Source organism: Lontra canadensis, unplaced genomic scaffold (genome assembly GCF_010015895.1).
Source record: "Lontra canadensis isolate GAN:19392208 unplaced genomic scaffold, GSC_riverotter_1.0 scaffold14, whole genome shotgun sequence".
Lineage (NCBI taxonomy): Eukaryota > Metazoa > Chordata > Mammalia > Carnivora > Mustelidae > Lontra > Lontra canadensis.
The window spans coordinates 25,247,642-25,272,347 of record NW_022631008.1 but is presented as its reverse complement, the minus strand read 5'-3'; the positions used below and the strand labels follow the sequence as shown (position 1 = coordinate 25,272,347).

General features: G+C 42.3%; 1 protein-coding gene across 2 annotated transcripts in view; it reads right to left on the bottom strand.

Moving 5' to 3' along the window:
* ARMC2 (armadillo repeat containing 2) overlaps positions 1-16,043 on the bottom strand; it is a 107,602-nt gene extending 91,559 nt beyond the window's left edge. Inside the window, exons 1-3 of one of the 2 annotated variants that reach the window (XM_032858267.1) lie at positions 15,835-16,043; positions 8,230-8,491; positions 7,674-7,746 (exon numbers count right to left, since the gene is read on the bottom strand). In XM_032858267.1, coding sequence (XP_032714158.1) covers positions 7,674-7,746; positions 8,230-8,447 — 291 coding nt within the window. In that variant the 5' untranslated portion in view covers positions 8,448-8,491; positions 15,835-16,043. Of the gene's footprint in view, positions 1-7,673; positions 7,747-8,229; positions 8,492-14,162; positions 14,272-15,834 lie in introns of those variants that run through there. The other variant, XM_032858268.1, reaches the window with a different exon arrangement.
* Between the last annotated feature and the right edge of the window lie 8,663 nt (positions 16,044-24,706).

Here is a 24,706-nt window from a genome sequence, read left to right as displayed (position 1 = left end):
GTTCCCAGGGCTCTGGGACGTAGTCCTGCATCTGGCTCCTTGCTCAGCAGGGAGCCTGCTTCCTGCTCTCCCTCTACCCCTTCGTACCCCCCCCCACCGCTCGTGCTTCCTCTCTCTCAAATAAATAAATAAAATCTCAAAAAAGGGAAGAAAAAATAAAAAGCCAAGACCCTAGCCTCTGACACAACTTTGCTGTGGAAAAGATTTTGAATTCAGAGGGGTCCCTTCTAAGGGAGACAACACTCACTTGTCTGCATAAATTATGCTATATTTACTTAATAGTCCCTTTACTTTTAGTCTCCCTAACTTGTTGCAAAATATTCAAAAGAATGTGATTTGGGCCATGAAGCTAATAGTAAAAAAAAAGTTAAGAGTATAAACAGGAAAATAAGTGCTTTAGTTATAGTTATGAAAGATGAAATATATATGGATAATGTCAGTATTAAATGTAGATGTGAGATTTTCTTATCTCAGAAAGCCTGTACTCTGCAGGTACTTTGAATCTTGAAACAAAGATTGAAAAGTCTGACAAATAATAATAATGTGAATAAAGTAAATGGTTTCTTTTACAGATGCCCTGTTATAAATGTTTTGGGTACAAAGTAAAAGGTCTTATAAAAAGGACATGTGCAAAGCTAATTTTTACCCAAAAGAAAATAACTCCATTATCTCTGGATGGCAAGATAAAACCCCTTAACTGCTTCTTGATAAAAGACATTATTTTCCTAGTGCAAAATCCGTCACTGTTTGTAGAATGAAAAATTAGTCCCATGTGACTCCAGTCCTCAAGGAAAATTATTTATTCCATTTAAACATGTATCTCACTTGACTACGTAAAGTATAAAGTAATACATGTAAGCATTTTTAGTTCTTTGAGGGAAAACTACTAAACAGGCCATCAATTTCCATCCTGCCAGCTTCTACAACACATCCTTCCCCTTTGTGGAGTAAATTGGCTTTTACGGAGCAAAACAGTAAAAACTGTTTCATTAGAAGATTCACTTCATTTTCGAACTCAGAGAACTTTGAAAGGAAGTTGAAATTTTCCCTTGAGGACCTCACCTCCCTGGTTTTGTGTACCATGACACTCCAGTGACTCGAGTATAATCAAGGACACTGGGAAACTCAGATGGTAGGATTTGTTCCTGCTGATAAAATGTCTGTTGAAGAATGAGACTGTTCTCATAGAACAACCCAATCAAATGAGACAAAATTCCTAGAACATTTAAAGAATCTGCCTGGCCTTGACTCTAACCCCAGCACAGTGGGCCTTGACCAGTTTTGGACATGGCCCCTCTGGATCACCAGACGGAAAGGGAGGATCCTCCCTATTCTATAGGAAGGGGGGTCTGCCACATCCCACCTCAGAAAGTTGCTAGGATTTGATTTGTTGAGCAACAGAACACACACACACACACACACACAAACACAAACACTCACACACACACTAAAAGACCTCTTGGAAGTTAGAAAGCAAATATGAAAAACTCTTGCAAGTGAGGAAGGGTATTTTTGTCCTCTCTGCTTCAGCCGGAACATCCATCTTTTCCCTTTGGACACCGGCGCTTCCGGTTCTCGAGCCTTCACATTCAGATGGGGACTCACACCACCGGCCACCGGCTACCTTGTTCCCCACAGCTTTTCAGGCCTTCAGGCCTGGACTGGAATGACACCACTGGCTTGCCTGGGCCTCCAGCTTGCAGCCAGCAGACCAAGGGACTTCTCAACCCCCCCACCCATGTGAGGCAATCCTTTAAAACAAATCTCTATGTATCTCTATGTTTGTATGTATGTATGCGTCTATCTATCTATCTGACTACTGGTTCTTATTTTCTGGAAATCCTGAGTCATACAATTGTGTATCAATTACACCTTAGTAAAGCTGTTAAAAAAAATTTTCCTACCAGCACATAACCTTTGGATGTGGCAATTGTATGTGCGTCTCTATCACTATGATTTTGTCCACGGGTGTGCTGGGCTCCTCTGTCACTCTCAGCATGTGACTCACTGCTGTAATGCTCCCATTCAGAAATAGTGACAGAGAAAAAGATTGCTTTGACATTCGCATTCTGCTTTCTCTTAACCTGGATTTCCCCTATCCCCAAGGTACATAGGGAATTCCAAATCCCATTCTTTTAAAAATATATTATATTATTTAACTTGTCAAATACTTGGAACTTGGTTCCTATAAAACGTGGGGAAAATTAGGGCTTAAACTAATCTATGCTTGGGGCGCCTGGGTGGCTCAGTTGGTTAAGCCTCTGACTCTTAATTTCACCTCAGGTCAGGATCTCAGGGTCCTGGGATCAAATGCCCTGTCAGGCTCTGAACTCAGCATGGAGTCCGCTTGTCCCTCTCCCTCTGGAGGCTCCTCCCCCTGCTTACTCACAAACTCTAAAATAAATAAATACAATTTTAAAAACTCCTAATCTATGCTGTGAGGAATCAAGACAGTAGTCGCCCTGGGGAGGCAGTTTCTGGGGTGCTGGTAATGACCTATTTTTTTTCTTTTTGAACGCTGATCACAGAGTGAGGTGAGTTTGTGCTAATTTACGAAGCTGCACTCTTACGATCTGTGTCTTTTCTGCATGTCAATAAAAAGTTTAATAAAAATATATGGGGCTTAAACCAACTAGACTTTGTAGGTTTAGGAAACACACGAAGAATTGTTTTGACAAAAATAATGATGAAAAAACCTGGCAATTCACAGACCTGTACCCCTGGGGCTAGTAATACATTATATGTTAATAAAAAAAAATAAGAAATTAAAAAAAAAAGAATCTCACAGAGCCAATAAATCTGTTTCTTAAAAAAAAAAAAAATGAAAGACAAAAATCTCCTATTCATGCACAGGGTCACATCTCTTTTCCTACAGCGGTTCCTGTGTATAAAAATCTGAACACCAGTTAACCAGGGTAGCAGAATGAAAACAGAAATAACTACTACTACCCAACAGCTCCACGCCTCAGAGCTGTCATGGGAAGGTGGGGAGCTGCTACAGAAGAAAAGAGAGGTACCGGCCATACTGATACAGCAAGGAGGTATACATGTTTCCCTCCTGTCTGATATGATTACAGATCCTAATGGGAACCTTGCCCAGTCAGTCAGGCCAGCAGCCAAGGCCCGAGTAGTCAGGGGCCAGGGCAGCCCACCACTTGCTAGAGGGTGTGGGGGTTGGGAAGGAGCACAGGCCAGACCCCAGGGTTGGGGTGGTGGCGGGTGTCAAAACAGGGAGAGGGGAAAACATACAAGCTCAAAGAGGTGAGCTGATTTGTTAAATGTAGCAGCTGGAATAGGGTGCTTTCTTGGTCCCTCTTCCTTGATTGACTGCTAGCTGAGGAATTATTAAAAGGCAAATTAGCCTAAGAAAGTCACCTAGAGCCAGAAAGGGCTAAAGTTCGGTCATTTAGGTCTTTGCAAATTCTTTCAGCTAGTGGGCCCAGTAACTAGGAGACAGCCCTGTCCAGCCTCCCCAGCTGTCTCCTTGTTCCTGCTCCCTCCTCCCGCACTCCTCCTTCCCCTCATCTCACTCCTTTGGCAGGACAGAGGTTCTCGGAGTCACATAGTTCTCTCAAAGGGGAAAGGAAAAGGAAAGAAGGTGGAATGGCAGGTTAGTATAAGTTCACTTTCAGAATTTTTTGACTGGGGGCTCCAAACTTTCCCCATGTTGAGTAAAACAACTCCTTTAGTTTGAACTCCTTTTGTTATAGTAGATTATGTAACGGTCTTAAGTATATATTTCATATATTTCATTAAGACCGTTACATAATCTACTATAACAAAAGGAGTTCAAACTAAAGGAGTTGTTTTACTCAACATGGGGATTTCTGAGTCTATTGTTACTTTGCACATAGCACCCAACCATTCTGCAGTAAAGAAATATAATTATAATGACCCTAAACAGAAGCAAAGGCCAATATTATCTTTGCCTACTATCTAATCCTGCAGTGGGGAAAAGACTGTACCGAAGACTGTACCAGTTTGACAAGGGCTGGCTTTGACTAGGTTAACTCTAGAACTAGAGATTCTTAGGATAGAATAGGCCCAAACTGAGTAAATCTCCAAAAACTAAAGAATACTAAAAACAATTCATGGGAGTCAAATGACAGGATCAGAACACAGAGAACCACCCTCAACAAGGTAAACATATTGGGCTTCCAAACCAGGGGGCCTCTTGTGGCTGGCTTAAAATCCAAGAGGTTTCCAAGACTGTAAGTGTAAGAAACTACATGTCAACAATGGCTAACACAGTGTTTATTACACATTGGTTCATGCTTACTGTATTAGAACCTTATTTTTGCCATCTACAGTATAAGAACAAGCATAATCTTCCTCGCGGAAGTATTTTGATGAGTAGTTCAAGAATATGAGATACATTTGGAGACAATTGGGGTTATTTGAACATGGACTGTACATTAGATGATGTTACTGAATAATGTTAATTTTCTGAGCTCTGATGATAATATTATAGTGATGTAGGAGACTGTCTTTGTTCATATGAGATGCATACTTAAATTTTTATGGATGAAGTCCTAAAAGATCTGCAACTTACTTTCAAATAGTTCATCAAAGACAAACACATATACACACACAAATAAGCACACATAGATGTGGTAATAAAAATCAAGAAGCAGGGGCGCCTGCGTGGCTCAGTGGGTTAAAGCCTCTGCCTTCGGCTCAGGTCATGATCCCAGGGTCCTGGGATCGAGGCCCCACATCGGGCTCTCTGCTCTGCGGGGAGCCTGCTTTCCCCCCTCCCCTCTCTCTGCCTGCCTTTCTGCCTACTTGTGATCTCTGTCTATGTCAAATAAACAAATAAAATCTTTAAAAGAAAAAAAATCAAGAAGCAGCTTGTACACCACCCCGATTCCATGACAGTCTAAGGGACTAGCATCACTAGGTACTTATGGCAGCAGAGCTACAAGGGGAAGAGACCTAAACAAGGAGGATTGGCTGAAAGTCTGTGTAACTCCTTCCCTCCCAGCTCCATGTAGCTACGCTACATGGTCAGGAGATTTGCTCCATAGAGAGGGTAAAACAGAGGTGTCTGAATCAGGCTAACTATGCAGAGTTAAGTGTCAGGGTACTTATTATAAACGTAGAAATTAACTGAATATTTACCTACTGAATGCTAGGTACTCCTACCTTCTTCCTCCAGCTGGTTCTTGGAAGATAGCAACCAGCCTTTATCCTTTAGGCAAGAGCTTAGAAGATACTTCTACAGAGAATTAACTTGCCACAAGGAAATCCCTGAAGATACTGCTAATCCTTGAAGATACTGCTGCTGGGGGTTTCATAAACAACACAGCCCAGCCAGTCCTCCCTGATGGGGTTAGGTATCACCTATGGGTCGACCTGTCTATTCCACAGGCTTCTACTTTCACATAAGAGCAGCCAAACAAGCAGCATGAGCTATCAGAGGAGAGCCTCTGACATGAAAAAGAGAAACCAAAGCAAACATTAAAATGCAACAGACACAGAGGGAAGACCGTGTAAAGACACAGGGAGAAGATGGCCATCTACAAGCCAAGGAGAAAGGCCTCCATAGAAACAAACCCTATTGCCCTCTTGATCTTCGACTTCTACTTCAGAACTGTGAGAAAATAAATTTCTGTTGTTTAAGCCACACACACACACACACACACACACACACACACAGCACAACAGAGATTTTAAAGGAAAAAGGAAATAATTCAAAAATCAAAATTTAATTAATATACTCAGACAAGATGTTACAACCATGAAACACAAGAATACTATCCATAAGAAAAGATCACTTAGAGCAGGGAAAAAGCTTTTAGGAAATTAAAAATAATTAAATAATTTAAAAATACGACGGCAGAGGAGCGCCTGGGTGGCTCAGTGGGTTAGGCCTCTGCCTTCAGCTCAGGTCATGATCTCAGGGTCCTGGGATCGAGCCCTGCATAGGGCTCTCTGCTCAGTGGGGAGCCTGCTTCCCTCTCTCTGCCTGCCTCTCTGCCTACTTGTGATCTCTCTCTGTGTCAAATAAATAAATAAAATCTTAAAAAAAAAAAAGATAGCAGAAATGAACTCAATAAAAGGATTAGAAGATAAAGTCTCTTCCAAAAAAATATGGGAAATAAAAATTTTAAAAAGGAAAGAAAACTGAAGTACCAGCCCAGGGACTCCTACATATTGGGATAATAAATTCCAGAAAGAGCAAACAGAAGAAAAAAGAGGGGAAGATACACCAAAATAATTCAAGGACATTTCCCAGAGTTGAAGGGCATGAGATTCCATTGAAAGTGCCCAGCACAACGGATGAAAATAAACTAACACAAAGGTCCATTATCATGAAATTTTAGAACACTGGAAACAAAGAGAAAAATCCTACAAACTTCTAGAGAGAAAAAACAGCAATCAAGGTCTCCAATAATGTACTTCCCATAAACCCTTTCTCTAGAAGCTACCAGAGGAAGTACTCCAAAAGTAAATCCTGGGATACAGGAGACAGGTAAGCCATCACAAGAGGGAGAAGCAAGCTGTGTGCCAGGTACCAAGGGTAAATGGTCTGGGAGAAAGTGGGGAAAGTTCTCCAAAAAGATGAATCAATAGAATACTGCATGTGCCTGAGTATGTGAAGTAGATTTAGAACCCTGGAGAAGAGTTTGGGGTTGAAATGGTAGTAATACAAAACAAAAAAGCAAGGCAACAATTAACACCAGGGAAAACAAAAAGTGGTGTGGGCAAGGAAAAGTAATCATCATTAGTTCAAGACTCAGTTGTAAACAGGATTTATATAATCATAGTCAGAGAAAAGGGATCTAAGCAAAATGATGATATATCTATACTGGGAATAGCAGTGGGGCCAAAAAGGATGACTGTGTTGTGAGGATGTGTGGGAGGACAGACAAGAGTTAAATTTTCATCTTCCTTAGTGAGAAGTCATTAGATAATTCTTCAAACTCATAAGTCAGAGAGGAACAAGACACTGTTATTTAAAATTTTGGATGTAAATACCAAAAGAACATGCCAAAAGAGTTTAAAGTGAGAGTCACTGGTTAAGAGTAGAATGAAGAATAAGGGGACAGGGGCCCCTGGACTGTTTTGGGTAACAAACCTTTGACCTTTTATGTATACATATATATAATTTATTTGTATAAGTTTCTATTAAAAATAAAATAAATATGTATAACTTTAAGAAAAAAAAAAACAAACTGTGAAAAACAAAAAATGTTGTAAAACATTCTGTTTGCCAGGTTACTGTCTATTTCTGATGTTCTTATTATTAAATTATAGGAAAACAGGGGCTTCTGGGTGGCTCAGATGTTAAGCGTCTGCCTTCGGCTCAGGTCATGGTCCCAAGGTCCTGGGATCCAGCCCCATGTTGGGCTCCCTGCTCAGCAGGAAGCCTGCTTCTCCCTCTGCCCCTCCCCCTGCTTGTGTTCTCTCTCTCACGGTCACTCTCTGTCAAATAAATAAATAAAATATATTAAAAAAATAAAATAAAAATAAATAAATTATAGGAAAATAACAGAAGTGTATCATCAAGATTCGAAACATTTGAAAAAATATAAATGAAATTGTTTTCATATTAAATTATCACTATACTTAAGTCTATGTGGTCCCTTTCTTAGCACATACAAGTACTGATTCCAAGTATTTTGGGCCAATTCCATTTCACAGCACTGATGGTAATATAAGGTACTCACAAAATCTAGTGGACTGAGACGAGCACCAGAGATGGGCCTGGACTCAGATGACTCAAAACTGGATGCATGGAGGCTAGCACAGGAGATGGAACAGAAATATTAGTTTGTGAAGAATCATTTATTTCTAGTGTATGTTAGTTAACTCTAGTCCCAAAACAAGTAAAAGCATTTAATGCATAAGCTTTGAGGAAGAAGCAATTTTTAAAAAATCAATAGTTCTTAGAACATTTTATTACTAAGATTGTTCATTGCTTGTAGGGGAATTAAAAAAATACTGAATAATGAAAAGAAGAAATGCATATGGTGATTTTTTTTTTAAAAAGTTTTGTTCATATCACTTTATAGAGTTGGTATGACAACCACCATTCACCATTTCAAACCAAAGCAACTTGTTGGACCCAAGGTCTGGACTTACCTTTAGGAATCTCTGAATAGATACAAGAGGTATAATTAGCAGACATCAAACTTAAAAAGCAACTATTCATACCTAGAATTAAGGGAAAACGTTTCTGGTGGCTTACAGAGCCGAGTGTATAAGCAAGAGAAACGTCATTACCTGAAGGAAGAAGGAGGTCTGTTTTCCGGTGTTCTGGAAGATGCAGGACCAAAGAGTTTTCTTTGGTCTTCCCGTGGTGTAAATGGTCTTTGCGTCCCAACTGTTCTTAATGCATTTCGTGCTTCACTTATGATTTCTGCGCTGGTCTTCTGCTTGGACATAGAAGGTCGATAAAATGGATCCAGCTTTTCTAACTTTTTATCATTTGGAGATAGCATCTTTTCCTTTTAAAGTAAAATGTTCTTCAGGTAGACACCACAGGCTGCAAATATATGATACAATATATGAACTGTTTTCATCCATGTGTTTAGAAAAGAGTGCTTAAACCCACATGTTTAAACCACTCCTCTATATTAAACTAGAAAAAGTCACAAACAATTTTTTAAGAAGATTTTTAATTTATTCTTTGACAGAGAAAGAGCCTGTGGTGGGAGAGGGCAGGCGGGAGGGGCAGAGGGAAAGGAAAAGAGAGAGAATCCCAAGCAAACCCTGCACTGAGTGTGGGACCCAATGTGGGGCTCGACCTCACGACACTGAGCTCATGACACTGAGCTCATGACCTGAGCCAAAATCAAAAGCCTATAGCTTAACTGACTGAGCCACCCCGGTACGCCGTCACAAACAATTTTTAATTAAAAAGCTACCAGGCAGTTACAGTTAGAAGATCAGGGTGGAAGAAAAGCTTTCAAAAATATAGGTTGATGTGCATAGTTATGCCTACGGGAATATATGCACTCCGGGGAAATGGTGTGCAGGGAAGAGAGCCAGGATGAAAGCTAAACCTGGAGACAAAGAGGAGAAATCGTGAAAGAGGACAGACGAGGAAGAAAAAATTATCTCGTATTCTCCGATCTATAAAAAACAACAACACTGGGGGGTTCTGTTAAAATTTTAACTAAATTTTCCTTTTTTCCCTCTGCTGTCCTCCACGCAAACTGCAAGTATAAGGTTAGATTTAGACAGATGGGGCCTATTTCCAAGCTCTATTTGCTTTTATAAACGTAGTTTGTAAATTCAGGGAAAGATTCAGCCCCACATTTACCATGATGTATTTGAATGAATGGATTCAAATCACCTTCCATGTGAGATAGTGTCCTAGAGGAATAAATATCAAATTATCAACATCAAATATTATTTCCCAGGCTAGTTTTCTCAGTTAAAGTCATGCACAAGGGCCATGAGAATGTAGATCCTTCTTAAATGTTGGCATGTCCCCAGGGAGGCCTGGTTAACTTGGCAGGACACCTCTGTAGCTCTAAACTTGGAAACAGCCGAGATTTAAAAAACATAATTCTAATTACTGTTTGGTATTAGGTGTTCATTAAAACAACAACAACAACCCAGATCCTTGAAAATCTCTAAGGAGAAAGAGGCCTGGAAATTTTTCCTATATTTCAGTGCCCAATTTTAGAATAACTTTTGCAAAAAAGAAACATTTTTTGGTGACATATGCCCAAGGAAACTAAAAAGACTCCATTTCCATAAGTGGAATCAACAGATGATTCCTTAGACAAGTAAAGAGGATTTACTATATTGTGATTCTATACATTAAGTTGTTATGTAACAACAGACAACAAGAACATTTGTTTAGTTCTATCCAGACCCTACCCTAAGAGTTTTTGAGGTAAAGAGCATGATGAAAACTATAAACAATATGTTATTCCTTTCTTTTCTTTTTTTAAATATTAAATGTACTTCATTACTTTTGAAAACTGGTCACATACATGATTATTTTTAGTCAGCCATAATACCTGATTGGCCAGCACAGATAAATATTTACAGAGAAACACTAACACTTTAAAAAACTAGCCTTTGGAGGACATTTTTTATTTTTTAATTCAAAACTTTTTCAGTGTTAAAACCAAAAAGACTTGCAGATTTTTATGCTATTCCTTTCATATGGAAAGGCCAGGTGAGGTAAAACAGTAAAAAAAAAATCCTAGATAAGCCGTCCTATTCAAGGTGTTTTCTTTCTAGGAATTTCTGTTATAGGATTTGGAATTTAAGCAAGGTCTCCCAAAATCATGCACATTAATACAACAAACAAAAAACTATGACAGACCAAATACATTTTACTTCTAATTCTTCTGATGTGATTGGCTGTTTATTTTTAAAATATTCAAGGCTGATTATTAAAAATATGTATAGTATTTTTTGTATAGCCATATATACATGTTTCCCTGCCATCTAAAAGAGCACATTCGCATGAAAACTCTGATAAGCCAAAACAGTGTGAAGAGTACGGTGCCCCCCGCTTTCCGCCACTTTGCTTTTACAAAATGCCTGCATTAACACCTGTTTTCACTCACCAGAAGAAATCTGAAGAGGACATTCACTTTTATAAGACTGCGTTATTATAGATCTTGCATAAAAGCAAAGTGACATAGCACGAAAGCAGGGGATACCTGTATTATTTTTGGATGCATGGTAATGTAAATTCAGTCCCATTACATCTAACTCAAGCGGCCATACTAGTTTCCTTTGTTTGTTTGTTTTTAAAAGGCCCATGGGGGCACCTGGGTGGCTCAGTGGGTTAAGCCTCTGCGGGTCATGATCCCAGGGTTTTAGGATCGAGCCCCTATCGGGATCTCTGCTCAGCGGGGAGCCTGCTTTCCCCCTCTCTGCCTGCCTCTCTGCCTACTTGTGATCTCTGTCTGTCGAATAAATAAATAAAATCTTTTAAAAAATAAAATAAAAAAATTAAAAAATAAAAGGCCCAGTGCAGTAAGAAAGTACACCACTTAGAGAGAGGAAGTTCCTGTGCAATGAACAGGTTTCTCCCTGAGCCCAAATCAGGTTTGTGATTCCTTTGGCCCCGCATAGCTCTAGTAAGTCCAGCGATGTCGAAGGTGATCTGGCAACCTCCTAAATACTGGAGGAAGTGCTCTGGATGAACACTGTGGCATAGCGCTCCTCACCGAGATCCTGTACTTCAGTTTGTGGAAAACTACACTCTTCCATGAAGTCATGAAGGAGGGACATTCACTCAGGATGAGTGCTAAGAGTCCTGTACTTTATTTGGGCACACAGGAATTTAGATTGATCAAATATTGGTGGAAATAATGTAGAACAGTAGGCTTAAAAATCATTTTGTTCAGAAATTTTTTTACCACAAATTCTAAAACAACTTTCTCTCTCCCTCTTCCTTTCTCTTTCTCCCAAACCTTAATGGTTACATTGTGAGAAGCAGTTTCAATAATGTAAGATCTGCACAGTTAATCTACTATTATTGTGTTAATGTATCATGAACTAAATCAAATATGGACCTATGTCGTAGCTTCTGTGCTTTGTCTAAAACCTCATCCTTCACAAAACTGTTGTAGGGATTCATTGAGATGATGTCCTCGAGACTGAATTTTCAGGGACACCAAGTGAACTGAGTTAGAAGCATGTTTTTAGGGGAGAGGGAAGTATTTTTTTCTTTGTTAGATTACAAATTCTTATTATAGAGGATTTTTGCCAACTTAAACAATCACTCAGAGTTTGAAAGCTTGTCTGTTTATAGTAAAGGACACCTGAACAATAACACAATAGTATCACAGAAATTTTAACTCTACAAAAATTCTCTTGGCAACTGGAACAAATCCATTCGGCTAGTATGGATTAACTGTTTCCTATGTACAAAGCCCTCTGCTCAGATCCCTGGGAACACAGGAATGAATACTGTCTCAACTCTCAGCCAAGAAGACCACTAATGCTAGTTAAACATTTGCCTTACTACCAAGCATTGTGCTAATCAGTCTCGAGGACATCATCTCAATGAAACCCTACAACAGTTTTGTGAAGGATGAGGTTTTAGACAAAGCACAGAAGCTACGACATATGTCCAGAGATGATACTGAAACTATACTCATGAGATGGGGTGGAAAGAGGCAGGGCCACTGGAGGCCTTGGCTGCGGCTATGTCTGTACCAATATAGAGACAGGCTGATATTTCCAGAACTGGAGCGGCTTTCTTGGAGTGTACCAGCTCAATGTCAACTCTGCTTGTACCCAAATGATTTTAATACAAGGTGGAAACTTGTAGGGGCATTGAAAAAAACTGAAATAACTCCCATGTGATTGCAAAAAAAAAAAGGATTTCTGATTGGGAGGAAGTGTCAGGGAGGCTTCCCGGAGGAGGTGATGCTTGAGCTCCGTTCTGGAAAATGGGCTGAATTTGAAGCATGTGGCAATGGCAGACATTAGATCTGGAGTAGAGAAGGAATTTCCAGCAAAGTCAATGAGTGAGCCAAGGCAGAGTGCCAAGAACATATGGGATGTGTGCTGGAGAAGAATGAGCTCTGGAAATACAGATTGGAGTTGGACCAGAGAGAGAACTGAATAGCAGGTCAAGAAATTAAAAAAAAAAAAAGCTGGTGAGTAAATTAATAGATTTGGAGGCATGATGTGATCTGGCAGGAGAGGGCAGGATGGGAAGGAGGTAGTTCTGATGTAATGAGCCAACTAATTCTTAGAGGTCTTCAGAGAAGCATCCCTGGATATGGCTTTCCCTGTCCTCCAGCCTGTTAGGTGTTTCTCCTCCATACTCTACAAGATCAGCAGCTGGCCTCTGTCAGTACACCTTCCCACTGTGTCCCTGTGCTGTCTCACCATACTCTGAGCCACAGTTCCTTTTGTGAGGCATGGTTGAAGGTCAGCATTTGTTGAATCGCTGAACTCCATTTTCTCTTCTCTCTCTCTTTTTAAGATTTATTTATTTTTAGAGCGAGAGAGAGCACCCATGAGCAGGGGAAAGGGGCAGAGGGAGAGGGAGAGAAAGAATCTCAAGCAGACTCCCCGCTGAGCTCAGAGACTGACTTGGGGCTCCATCTCACAGCCCTGAGATCATGACCTAAGCTGAAATCAAGAGTCACCCAGGTGCCCCTGAACTCCATTTTCCAATACAGATCTAAGTCAAGCAATATCAAGCTGAAGGCAATATGGCTTCTTTCATTGGAGACATCTGTTACAGTGGATTAGGAAGGCATATGGGACTTGATTTCAATGGCATCTGACATCTGATTCTTTTTTTTTTTTTTTTAAGTAGGCTCCATGCCCAGAGTGGGGCTTGAACTCATGACTCTGAGATCAAGCGTCTCATGCTCTACTGACTGAGCCAGCAGGGCACCCTGTCAAATGGTATTTGATTCTTGATGCCAAGTGGTAATATGAGATCAAATTCAGCACCCTTTTCCTTTCTTGCCTTTACTGCAAGTTGCCTGGCAGGGAGTAAGACCTGATATACAGTGTGATCCGTGAATGAGGTACTGAAAGCCTGAGATGAAGGAGAAAAGGTGAAACAGAGGTAAGAAGAGAGATGAGAACAAGTGAGGGACAAGAGCAGAAGAACCAACAGGATTTAGCAGCTGAGAGGACAGGAAGAAGCCAAACGTGACACTTTACGCAAACCTGGAGGGGCGCCGAGATCAGAGGACCAAGAGACCTTTTAAAAGAAAACAAGAGAAGTAGACTTTGAAGGGAAAGAAGGAAAAGGCTATGAGCTGCCTTGCATCACTGTCCTGAGTTGATGATGTCCGCAGGACCTCTAGAGGATGACCACAGCCAGCGGTAGGAAGTCTAAAACTGGGATCTTCATTTTTAACAAAATATTTCTTACTCATTGGGAGAAAATTTCAGAGTCCTCATTTGTAAAAATTCGTACCTAATTATCAAGACCCATCTTTCTCTTTGCCACTAATAGTTACCTAAACCAGTCTCCTTGCTAAATGCAGCATTACTCTATCAAGATATTCTGCAACAAGAGAAAGGCTGATCCCCTCCACTCTCTGTTCCCTGCAAATCAAACACAGATCTTCAATTTGTGATAGGGTTACACCCTGAAAAACCCATCCTAAACTGAAAATATTAAGTTGAAAATGGATTCAATACACCCAACCTACTGAACATCATAGTATAACACAGCCTAACTTAAACATGCCCAGAATACTTACATTAGCCCACAGTTGGGCAAAATCAGCTAACACAAAGCCTATTTTACAATGAGTATTGAGTAGCTCGCGTCATTTATGGAATACCGTGCCTAAAATAAAAACCAGAATGGCTTGCCTGGGGGCTGAGGGGGGGTGGGGTCCTGGGTGGATCAGTTGGTTAAGTGGCTGCTTTCTGTTGTCCTGGTCCTGGGGTCCTGGGATAGAGCCCCCTCACCCTGGGGAAATCTCTGCTCAGTAGGAAGTCGGTTTCCCCCTCGGCCCTTCTCCCACTCAGCACCTGCTCTCAGGGTCTCAAATAAATGAATAAAATCTTTAAATTAAAAAGAAATTAAAAAAAAAACAGATGGCTATATAGATACAGAATGGTTGTGAGTGTGTAACAGTGAGTGGCTGCGACTACCCAGCATCCCCAGAGAGTACGACAGAGCCCATCCCTAGCGCCGGAAAAGATAAAAATTCAAAGTATGGTTTCTACTGCATTAAAAATTGCTGCCACACCAACAGTAAAGTTGAAAATTTTCAGCTGAACCATGGTGAGTCGAGGCCATCTGCACTCAAGACCCTTTCCATGATTCTGAAATACCTTTCTGTTAACATGAGCACCCAAAGAGGCAGTGGTTAAGTGCATTGCTGGATAAGGGTTCAAATATTCTCTTGGCAATTCACAGCCATGTGACATTGGCAAAGACTGTAATGCCTCTAAGCTTCAGTTTCCTCATCCGTAAAACAGGGATGGCCATAATTGCCTTATAGGATTGTTCTGATAATTAAATAACCTAATTTTTGTGAAGTGCTTTAGCGTGGTGCCTAGCCCTTAAGAAAAAGTTAACTTCGACCCAGGCGGATACAATAAAAATTCTCCCATGAATAAAAAATTGCATTTAATGAAAGAAATTGCAAATGAAAGGGAATGAGGTTAAGTGTTTCCATAAATTTTTGTAAATTAAAATTTAAATGCAGGGTTTCATTGTGAAAAAGAATTTTTATCAAGTATTTTATTGACTATCAGGTATGCCAAATCAATAACTAATCAGAATTTTATAGGATCACAAAATAGGATGCAAATCGAGTACTTCTTGCTTTTCTACCAATTTAAAATAATTCTAAATTAGAGTGAGATGGAAGAGCCGCTGTGACAGTCGTGGGAACGGACGATCAAAGGCATTATATGTACATATGACGTATTTTAATGTATACTGTTACATTATTTTTTTATTGGGCCCCTCCCTATCTGTTGCCTAAAAGAGCCCAGGTACAATTTGTGTGACCGTGGAGAGGTCGCTGTCTACCTAGACAAAACCCCTTGGTTTACCAGTTTCATTCAGTAAATATCTCCAAGCTTCTGTTAAGCTCCACACAGTGGACTACACAGTCGGCGTACAGAAATAAGGACAGCCGTGAACCGACGCCGAGAGCATACACCCTTCGGGGGCAGAAAGGCAGGCGACAACAGGAAAGGTCCCGGGTGACTAGGCGGGAGACGCCTCACCTCCCGTACGGACAGAGGCTTCCCCGCTCCCGGCAATGTCCCCTCCTCCACAGGTTCAGGCCAGGACACAGCACAGCAGCGCGGTCACTCTGCCTGCCAGCCCACCCTCCTGCCAGCCCCCTAGCTCGCCGGCTCTGCCAGGCCGGCCGGCGTCTCCATGGTAACCGTACACAAACTACCTACCCCGGGCGCCTGGGCCGCCTGCCTGCAGAGCCAGGTCGCTGCTCGACGCGCGGAACCGGACAGGAAATGAGCTGGGACCAGGCGCAGGGAAAGGGGCTTCCGGCCAAACCCAAAGCCCCAGTGATTAGCGCTGGTAACAGTAACAGCTGCGGAGTTTCAGCTCATCCTTTAGGTTTCCAGAGGCAGCCAGCAGCCGCGAAGGAGCTGCAGAGCGGGGCGGGGCGGAGTGGGCGGGGCGGAGTGGGGCGGGGCCGGGAGAGAAGAGACTGGGAGGTTTCCCGGCGCCGCCTGGCCACTGGGCCTGCGCGGGTCCCCCAGCGCATGCGTAGGAACGCTGAGGCCCCGAGCGGGCGGGGGAGCTGGAGGAGCGAAGGGAGGATCTTGGGCGAGGGCTGGAGAGGGGGAGTGCGAGGGAACCGCTTAGAAGACAGGTGTGGGGAGGAGTTCCCTTATAAATTAACAGCTTACCGAACCAAATTTGTTGAGACGCTATGAGATCTCAGCACTTTTAACAACAAAAAGCAGGACGATAGCTTAGTGCTTAGGGTTAAAAGTCAGGATTTACTGGATTGAAGTTACAGCCCCGTATAGCCTCGAACTAGTTGGCTTACTCTCTCAGTTTCCTCATTTGTAAAATGGAGAGAATTAGTAGTACCTAGCTAGGTCTTGTTGTGTTGTGTTGTGTTGAAGACTGAATGAAAAAATAGATATAAAGCGCTATGCACATGGCAATGAATGAAAGTTAAACGTTTGGTTGTTTTTAAGCAATTGCACGGGGGAAGCACTTTAGAGTTTGCAAAGGATATTTTATTGTGTATTTTCTTTTTAAGTGTCCCTACCACTCTGAGGTAGCAAGCAAGCCTGGCATCCCCATTCACAGGGGACAAAACGGCAGTCCGAAGTGTAGTGAATGACAGTGGAAGATTCAAGTCTAGCCTCCCTGTGGGCAAACATTTTTTCTGTACTTACTGCACCATCGCAGTTGATTGGCAAAAAGAATCCCATTTATATGTTTCCGGTTTAAATTCCGTTCTCTATTAGACCATTCAGCAACACTTTACAGTGTGAAATACAAGTGAGACCATAATCACACTCCATTCAAGTTGACACCACGTTTTATAAATATGGGGATTTTTCAGCTGAAGTGTTGTTGTCAACTTAAAAAATGCCACATGCCTTGGTGCTAAGTATCTTGTAAAGAATAATTAAATTGAGGGGCGCCTGGGTGGCTCAGTGGGTTAAAGCCTCTGCCTTCAGCTCAGGTCATGATTTCAAGGTCCTGGGATGGAGCCCGACATCGGGCTCTCTGCTTGGCAGGGAACCTGCTTCCCCTCCTCTCTGCCTGCCTCTCTGCCTACTTGTGATCTCTGCCTGTCAAATAAATCAATAACAAAAAAAGAATAATTAAATTGAAAATATTTTTGAGCACATATTATGTGTAAGCCATCATGCTAGGTGGGAAATGATACTAGCCTAAACTAAAGGAATGTAAGTATTCTTCAAAGGATCCAAGAGGAAAACTTATTAGTGGGTTGGGTAATTTTAAGGCCTGAAACAAAGTATTTGTGTTCTTCCAGGTTTTAATTTTTCCAAGTGAGTCAACATGTCATCACATCATCAAGTCCCACTGGCCACTGGACTCCATTATACCAAGGGAACTTTGCCATTTAATATAAAAACATAACTAATATTTTGAATTCACAACTTGGGAGATGTGACTAAAATGCAACTTTCTGGGGCGCCTGGGTGGCTCAGTGGGTTAAGCCTCTGCCTTCAGCTCAGGTCATGATTTCAAGGTCCTGGGATGGAGCCCGACATTGGGCTCTCTGCTTGGCAGGGAGCCTGCTTCCTCCTCTCTCTCTGCCTGCCTCTCTGCCTACTTGTGATCTCTGTCTGTCAAATAAATAAATAAAATATTTTTTTAAAAAAAGTCTTTTAAAATGCAACTTTCTTTTTATCTCTCACAGCTGTTTTAAGATACATTCAGTGTTAGTTTTCTTCCCCTGCCCCTAGATGGAAAGTGGGTAATGCCCATGTATTTTTTGCTCATTTTGAGATAACCGATGGTCCTACTGTAACTAAATCTCAATCACAGCTTCATTCCAAATTTATAATGTTGGATACAAGATATAAACAAATGCAGCAAACTTTACTTGAAAATAAGACTTCACCCCCCTCTCCTGTCTCAGGTCTCCAGATGCCTTTCCCAGCAGAGATGCAGTGGGCTTAGGCTCAGCACTCCCCCATTCGTTAGAGGCCACTTTAGGACCCAACCTGGTTGGAGGTGGGCAGGAAGTGGGGAGAAAAGAAGCCAGGAGATGGAGCACTTCCCCCCCACCCCCATTTGAATAGCTTGGAGGTTGCTGTGCCAGGGCTAGAGTTAAAGCACCCCTTGTGGGGCCCTCCTGGGTTCATCAGCATTTCTTATTAATGAAGACGTCTTTCCAGGGAACTCTTCAGGTGGATGCTGAGCTATCCCACTGTTTGTTTACAACCCATTCTCTGACCCTAGAAATCCAGAGTTTACCCCAACCCCTTTAGATGGGTCCCAAGATGGTGCCATACCTAGTCCAAAAAAAAACCACAAAAAAAAACAAAAAAACAAAACAAAACAAAAACCAACCACATACATCTCTTTCCTTCATAACTCTGAGAATGCAGGCCCATCCCAGTGCAGCACTCCCCACTCCCCTATGCTATCACAGGATGAAGCTTTAGCTTTCCCAGAGTGAGTCAGACTCCAGTCCTCTGATCTACCTAACTTCAGTCCCTGGCAGGCTCCTCTGGGAAGGCTTCTCACTGGGTTTGAGATGAAGGGGGCACCCCCCCACTCCTCTCCAAAGAAACTTCCTCATCCATCCTGCCCCTATATTCTCTGATTTCTCATTTCTAGCCTCAGCCCAGACCCTTTGGTCCAGTCTATATATTTCTTTATAACTTGCCCTAAGGAGACTTTGCCTCGCCTGCACTTTGGAACTGGTGATTATTCACTTATCATCTCAGCTGAAACCACAGTTTAAAAAGCTGTTGTATAGCCAATTACCAACTATCGTCTTGCACCTAGGGTCTTGTTCTCAAATTGACAAGTAAGCTCACTACTGGAACCAGAAGCTAGCCAACTCAGTTGGCCAGAAAATGCCTGCCAGGCAAATTAGAACAATTAGAGAAGAGTGACAACGGCAGAATTATAGGACGCAATTATTTAAAGAAATCAAGCTGCCCAGCTTACCTCAATGAATGACACGACACAAGAAAACATTGAGGCTATCATAGCAATGTCCTGTTATACTGACCTGGCTATTCCTCCGCGCTTACCTGACGGCTATTTAACAGAATTTGATATAATGAAATTTGTAAGTGAAATTATTTTAGAAACAAAATTGCTATCTTTTTTATACCTTAGAAAGATTAAGGAGGAAAACAAAATATTAATTGTAAGCATCTGATATTTATAAAGCACTTTATAATTTCCAATTTGCTTCCATATGGAGCATTTCATTTTCATTGTTTTATTTGGAGTTTACAGCTAGCCTGAGAGGTGACTAGTTCAGGGATTCTTATCCCAATTTGAAAGTGGGCAAAATTGAGGTTCACAGAGGGTAAGTGATCTGCCACACAGTCACAGAGCTGGTAAAGCGATGTGAGACCTGGTGTTTTCAATGCTCAAGTCCCAAGTGCCACTTGCCATTGTACACGGGTAAATACAATTTTTTAGGCTGAAGCCTCTCGTTCTCAGCATTGAGAGGTATTTCCTAGACTGCTGAAACTGTTACAAAATGCCCTGCATTTTCTCTTTTTCACTTATCTCAGAGTACATCCTGTGTGGGGCTACAGGGATCAGGGGGAACTTGGGAATCTTTACATTCAACTTGAAAGTGCCTGCTGGACTTTTGGATTTTGAATTAAGATGAGAATTACACACTCTAAGATGGAAAAATGCAATAAAATGTTGAACTCCTAGATAATTTTATTCACCTACTACCAGTGGATTTTATAGTTTATATTACAGTGCACATCACATACATCTCATGTTTAATATCTATAAGCTTATCTGGGTTTATATATTAGATATATTTTTGAAAAGATGCATGTTGAATAAATAATGCTCACAATTCCCTCAATGATTTTTACAACTGTAACAGAGATGGAATCACAGAGGGAAAAAAAAATTGCTTCTGGCATGGAATAAAAATCACCAATTTAGAATTCTAACATTCGCTTCAAGACACTTTCTGCTTTTGTCAATATGGAATCTCGGTGCTTTAATTATATTTATCACATAATGTCTGTGAGGAGTTCATCAAATTGATAGCCTATGCAGTCTCTGCATACAAATTTCAAGGTACAAATACATTAAAATGCAACTTGGTGGAAATTTACAATGCAATGAAAATTAACTAACTTCATGGAACTGCATAGGTACAAGACTGTAGAATAGTCCTAAAACTTATCAGCTGAAAAATATTAAGTGAAGATTCTCTATTTAATGGGGCTGAGGCTTTACCTGTGCATCTGAAGTATTACTTTTCCTTTAAGCACATTATCCCCACCACAGAATTTCCAGGACCCCAGGGCACACTGTCAGGAGCAGTCAAGTCAAACTGTTGCTAGGGATGCTAATGAATGAGGGTTCATTTAATTATCAGTTTATTACAGAGTCTCTACTTGGTATTTCATCAGAGGGGAGAGGGTTCTAGTTTTCAGGGATTGAGTCAATAGCAGTCTTAACTCTGAATTGCTTCATTTCAACAACTACGAAGTCCCTCTTCTATGTTGGAAGAGACCTGCTAAGACGATCAGAAACTGGCTTTTTTTTTTTTTTTTTTCTTTTTTTGTCAGCCTCACCTGTGACACCTTACTAAGAGAGCTTGTCTGGGAGCTTGGGGCTGCAAATGACAGAATGCCCCATCGACAGTAGCTTCAATACCAAGGACATTTATTATTTTAACAAGCAACCTCAAAGCGGGCTGCTTCAGGGTTAGTCCTGCAACTCAGGGCTGGCGTTAGGAAGTGTCAGTGACGGTCACAAGACGTTTGCGGGGGCACATGACGGCGTCTCAAAGCAGGGAAGAGAGAGGGGGGGCCAGACCATCTCCATGTACACCTCTTTATGGGGGAAAAGGGAGAAATTTCCCAGAAGCCACACATCACTGTTCAGAACTGTTGTCATGTGCCCACATGCCAGCCCCAGCCAGAGATGAATGGATTACTACTATTACTGTGATCAACTTATATCAATAAGGGCTCATCCCCTGGGGCTTGGGCAGAGGATTTCATCTCACACAGGGAGCCATCTCTGCCCAGCGCCCAGGTGTTCTGATTCCCTTGCAGGGGAAGAGCGAGCAGGGGAATGGGTTTCATGGTTTCTAGAGCTGTGGGGGGCGCTGTCCTGGGCAGCAGCCAGTATGTAGAACAGCCCTAGTGAAGGCCAGGGCTCTCCTGCCAGAGGGCCTCAGCCAGGACCCAACAGGAAGCAGAGCAGTAAAAAGAATCCTTGGCTTTCAGAGCAGAAGGAATAGAACTCTGCTTGACCCAGAGATGGAAAAACGGGTCTCATGGACTCTTGTGCTGTCCTTGATATGCCTCCCTAGTGTTCTCATGCCATCTTGGGGACTTTTTATATCTACTCTCCAGCTGGCCCCTCAGATCCCACTCCATTCTCCCCTGCTCCGAGGCCACGCTACACTCCACAACCAAAGGAACTGTCCTAGACCACATTCCCAGACATGCCTGTCTCTGCTCATGATGTCTGCCTGTTGACCAAATTAAATCCTAGAACCTTCGCTGTCCTACTGCCTGTACTGCTCCCTCATTATAATAACCAGGATTTATTCGAGGGTTCTAACAGACCCCGGGGTTAAGTGTTTTGATGACTTTAAATCAGTAAATCTTTCAACACTAAAAGCACAACTATTATCCTCCCTTTACATGCAAGGAAATGGAGGCTTTGGATCCTCAAGTCACACAGGTGGTAAAAATGGCAGATCTAGGAGGCAAGCCCAGCTAGTCTGACTGCGGAGGCCATAGACCTACACGCACCATGTGCTCAGCCAAACCGACTACTGCCATTGCCAGGACTCTCCTTGCATCTCCCCACCTCTGTGCCTTCCCTTTGGTTGGTGCCTCTCCCTCAGGAAGCCTGGGCACTCGGCAACGATGGTTCTGGAACCCTGGAAGAATTGCAAGGAGGCACTTGCCTTGGTGTCGTCCACAGGAGAGACAAAGAAGATGGAATATATCTGCCTGTTCCCTCTTGCCTCCTGTTTTCCACTGGTCAAGTTCATGGTGGATCTAGTTGGGATGCTTCTATGGCTTTCTATACAGTGCCCCACAGCCCAGGAAGAAGAGCAGTGCCTAGGACTGGCGAGAGCTGGAAGAGTACAGTCGGAAGGGGTAGGCTGCAGGCCTGGGCTACATGGGGAAGTAGGGGGAGAGGAGAGAGTGCTGGTGTGGGAGGCCTGGGAGAGAAAGGAGGTCACACCCTCCCAGAGCAGATGAGGTGGGTTGATCAGAGAGGGGGCTGAGAGTTAGAGATTTTAGGGGTGACTCAGTTGTGACAGCCAGATAATGGGGTCCAAGGTGTGACCTGGCAGGCTGCTGTCCTGGAGAAGGTTAGAGTGATCGGGGGCACCGACAGAGCGGGAACAGACAGAAGAACCCCACCTGTCAGTAGTTTGTTTAGTTTGTTCCTCAAGACCCTTATACTGTGGTAATGACACCTGTTGACTAGTTCAACCCTCCCCCCTAGAACCTACAGCCCCAGAAAAAGCTACCAGTCCCCAGGGCTTGAGGCTCTAGGAGAGCTAGGCCTCCTGCTTCTCATGGGTGGTGACAGCAGGGAGTTTCCCTGCTGTCAGGGCAACTGTCAGTTAGAGAAGGAACCCCCTAACTAGTTAGAGACCCTGTGGGCTTAGAGATGGTCACCCAGGATACTAACTTGACCACTTCTTGGGGTTCTCAAATTCAGCTTATATTTTTTTAAACAATATACTTATGTACTATTGAATTATCAGCCCAAAAATATGTTATCTTGGCAATATAACAAGAAGGAAATGTAAATAGAGAAAAGTGTCATTTAACTGTTGGAATTCAGATGATCCAGGAAATAGCGTCTAGCTTCAGTTTTAAATATTCAGACAAAAGGAATCCTAGCAGGTCCCAAATCTAACTGAATGTATTTGGGCTTCTAATAGCAATATCTTTAAGAGCTAAAGATGTTATAAACACATCTCATTGGGATGAAAATGGTCATAGAATTCTTTATGCTATTCAGACAAAAGGTATTACATAAAGAGGGTATACAACATATTATCTACCAACGATGCAAAAGTAATAACCACACAAAAAATTAAAGCCTCATGATAATCACTTGTGCACTCGCAAAGCACTTTCCTTCATCAGAGCTCAAAACATGTTTCACAGAACAAAACACACACCAACACACACATGCACATGCACATGTGAAACCGAGGAAATCCAAATATAGCGAGGGACTATCAATGTCATTATCACGGCTGTGGTATCGTGTTCTAGTTCTGCACGATGTCACCATTGGGGGAGCAGGGCAAAGGGTGCGTGGGACTTCTCAGAACCTTTCTATATTATTTCTTTTTTTATTTTTAAGATTTTATTTATTTACTTATTTGACAGTGAGAAAGAGAGAGAGAGAGATTGAGAGCACAAGAAGGAGGAGGAGTAGGCAGAGGGAGGAACAGGCTCCCACTGAGCAGGGAGTCTGACTCAGGGCTCAATCCCAGGACTCCGGGATTGTGACCTGAGCCAAAGGCAGCCGCTTAACCAACTGAGCCACCCAGGGGCCCCACACTCTATATTATTTCTTACAACTGCATATGAATCTACAGTGATCTCAAAATAAAAAGTTTAAAATAAACCACTTCACTCTCTCATTTCCTATTTCATTTCTGCACAGCTCCTCAATGCAAACATAGAAGAAGTATGAGTCGAGAAATAAACAGGATGATTATTTCACATTGCACTCTGGAGAAAACAATTTCTGTTTAGACCTGGAAACCAGTGGACCGGCCTTAACTGACCAAAAAAAGTGGATTTCAGCCCTGAAAGTCTCAGTGAAATCATTCTTTCCTGGCGTTTTCTAAATTCACAGCCAGAGACTGTTAAAATGAACAATGTGTCAATCACAGTTTTCTTAACATTTTATTCTTAAAAATTTCAGCTTCCTTGAGGTATAAATGACTTATAATTTTTTTTAACATTTCAGTGCCACAGTTTTTATTGAAACTTTTCAATTTTTTAAAGGATTTTCCTTATTTATTAGAGAGAGAGAGAGAGAGAGGGAGCACGCAGAAGCAGGGGAAGGGGCAGAGGGAGAAGCAGACTGAGCAGGGAGCCGGATGCAGGACTTGATCCTGGGACTCCAGATCAGGACCTGAGTCAAAGGCAGATGCTTAAACAACTGAGCCACCCAGGCACCCTGAAACTTTTCCATTTTTAAACTATGTTTGATGATGAGAGTTCAAACTCAAATTAAGAGGAGGAATTTTTGGCATGACAGCAGTGTTCAAAGCAGCTCATTTTCCATCAGGAGTGGAGACCCCCTGACTCCCTCCCGCCCCCTCCCCCACCTCCTGCTGCTGCTCCAGGCTGCACACTGTTTCTGTCTCCCACATCCTTTAAGCTGCAGGGACCAAGCCCCCAGCCAACTGTGACTGACCACTCCACGCTCCACCTCCTATTTCTGCCTGGCTCCCACATTAAGGCTCTGCCAGGCTTTGCACTAAGTGGCTTAAGGGCTTAAGAAGCCACGTGTACCAGCTGGTCTCCCAGAACAGCTCCTGACAGAGCGACCAGCAGGTCCCCAGCCAGGACCCACCCTGAGGTGCTGAGAAGTTTC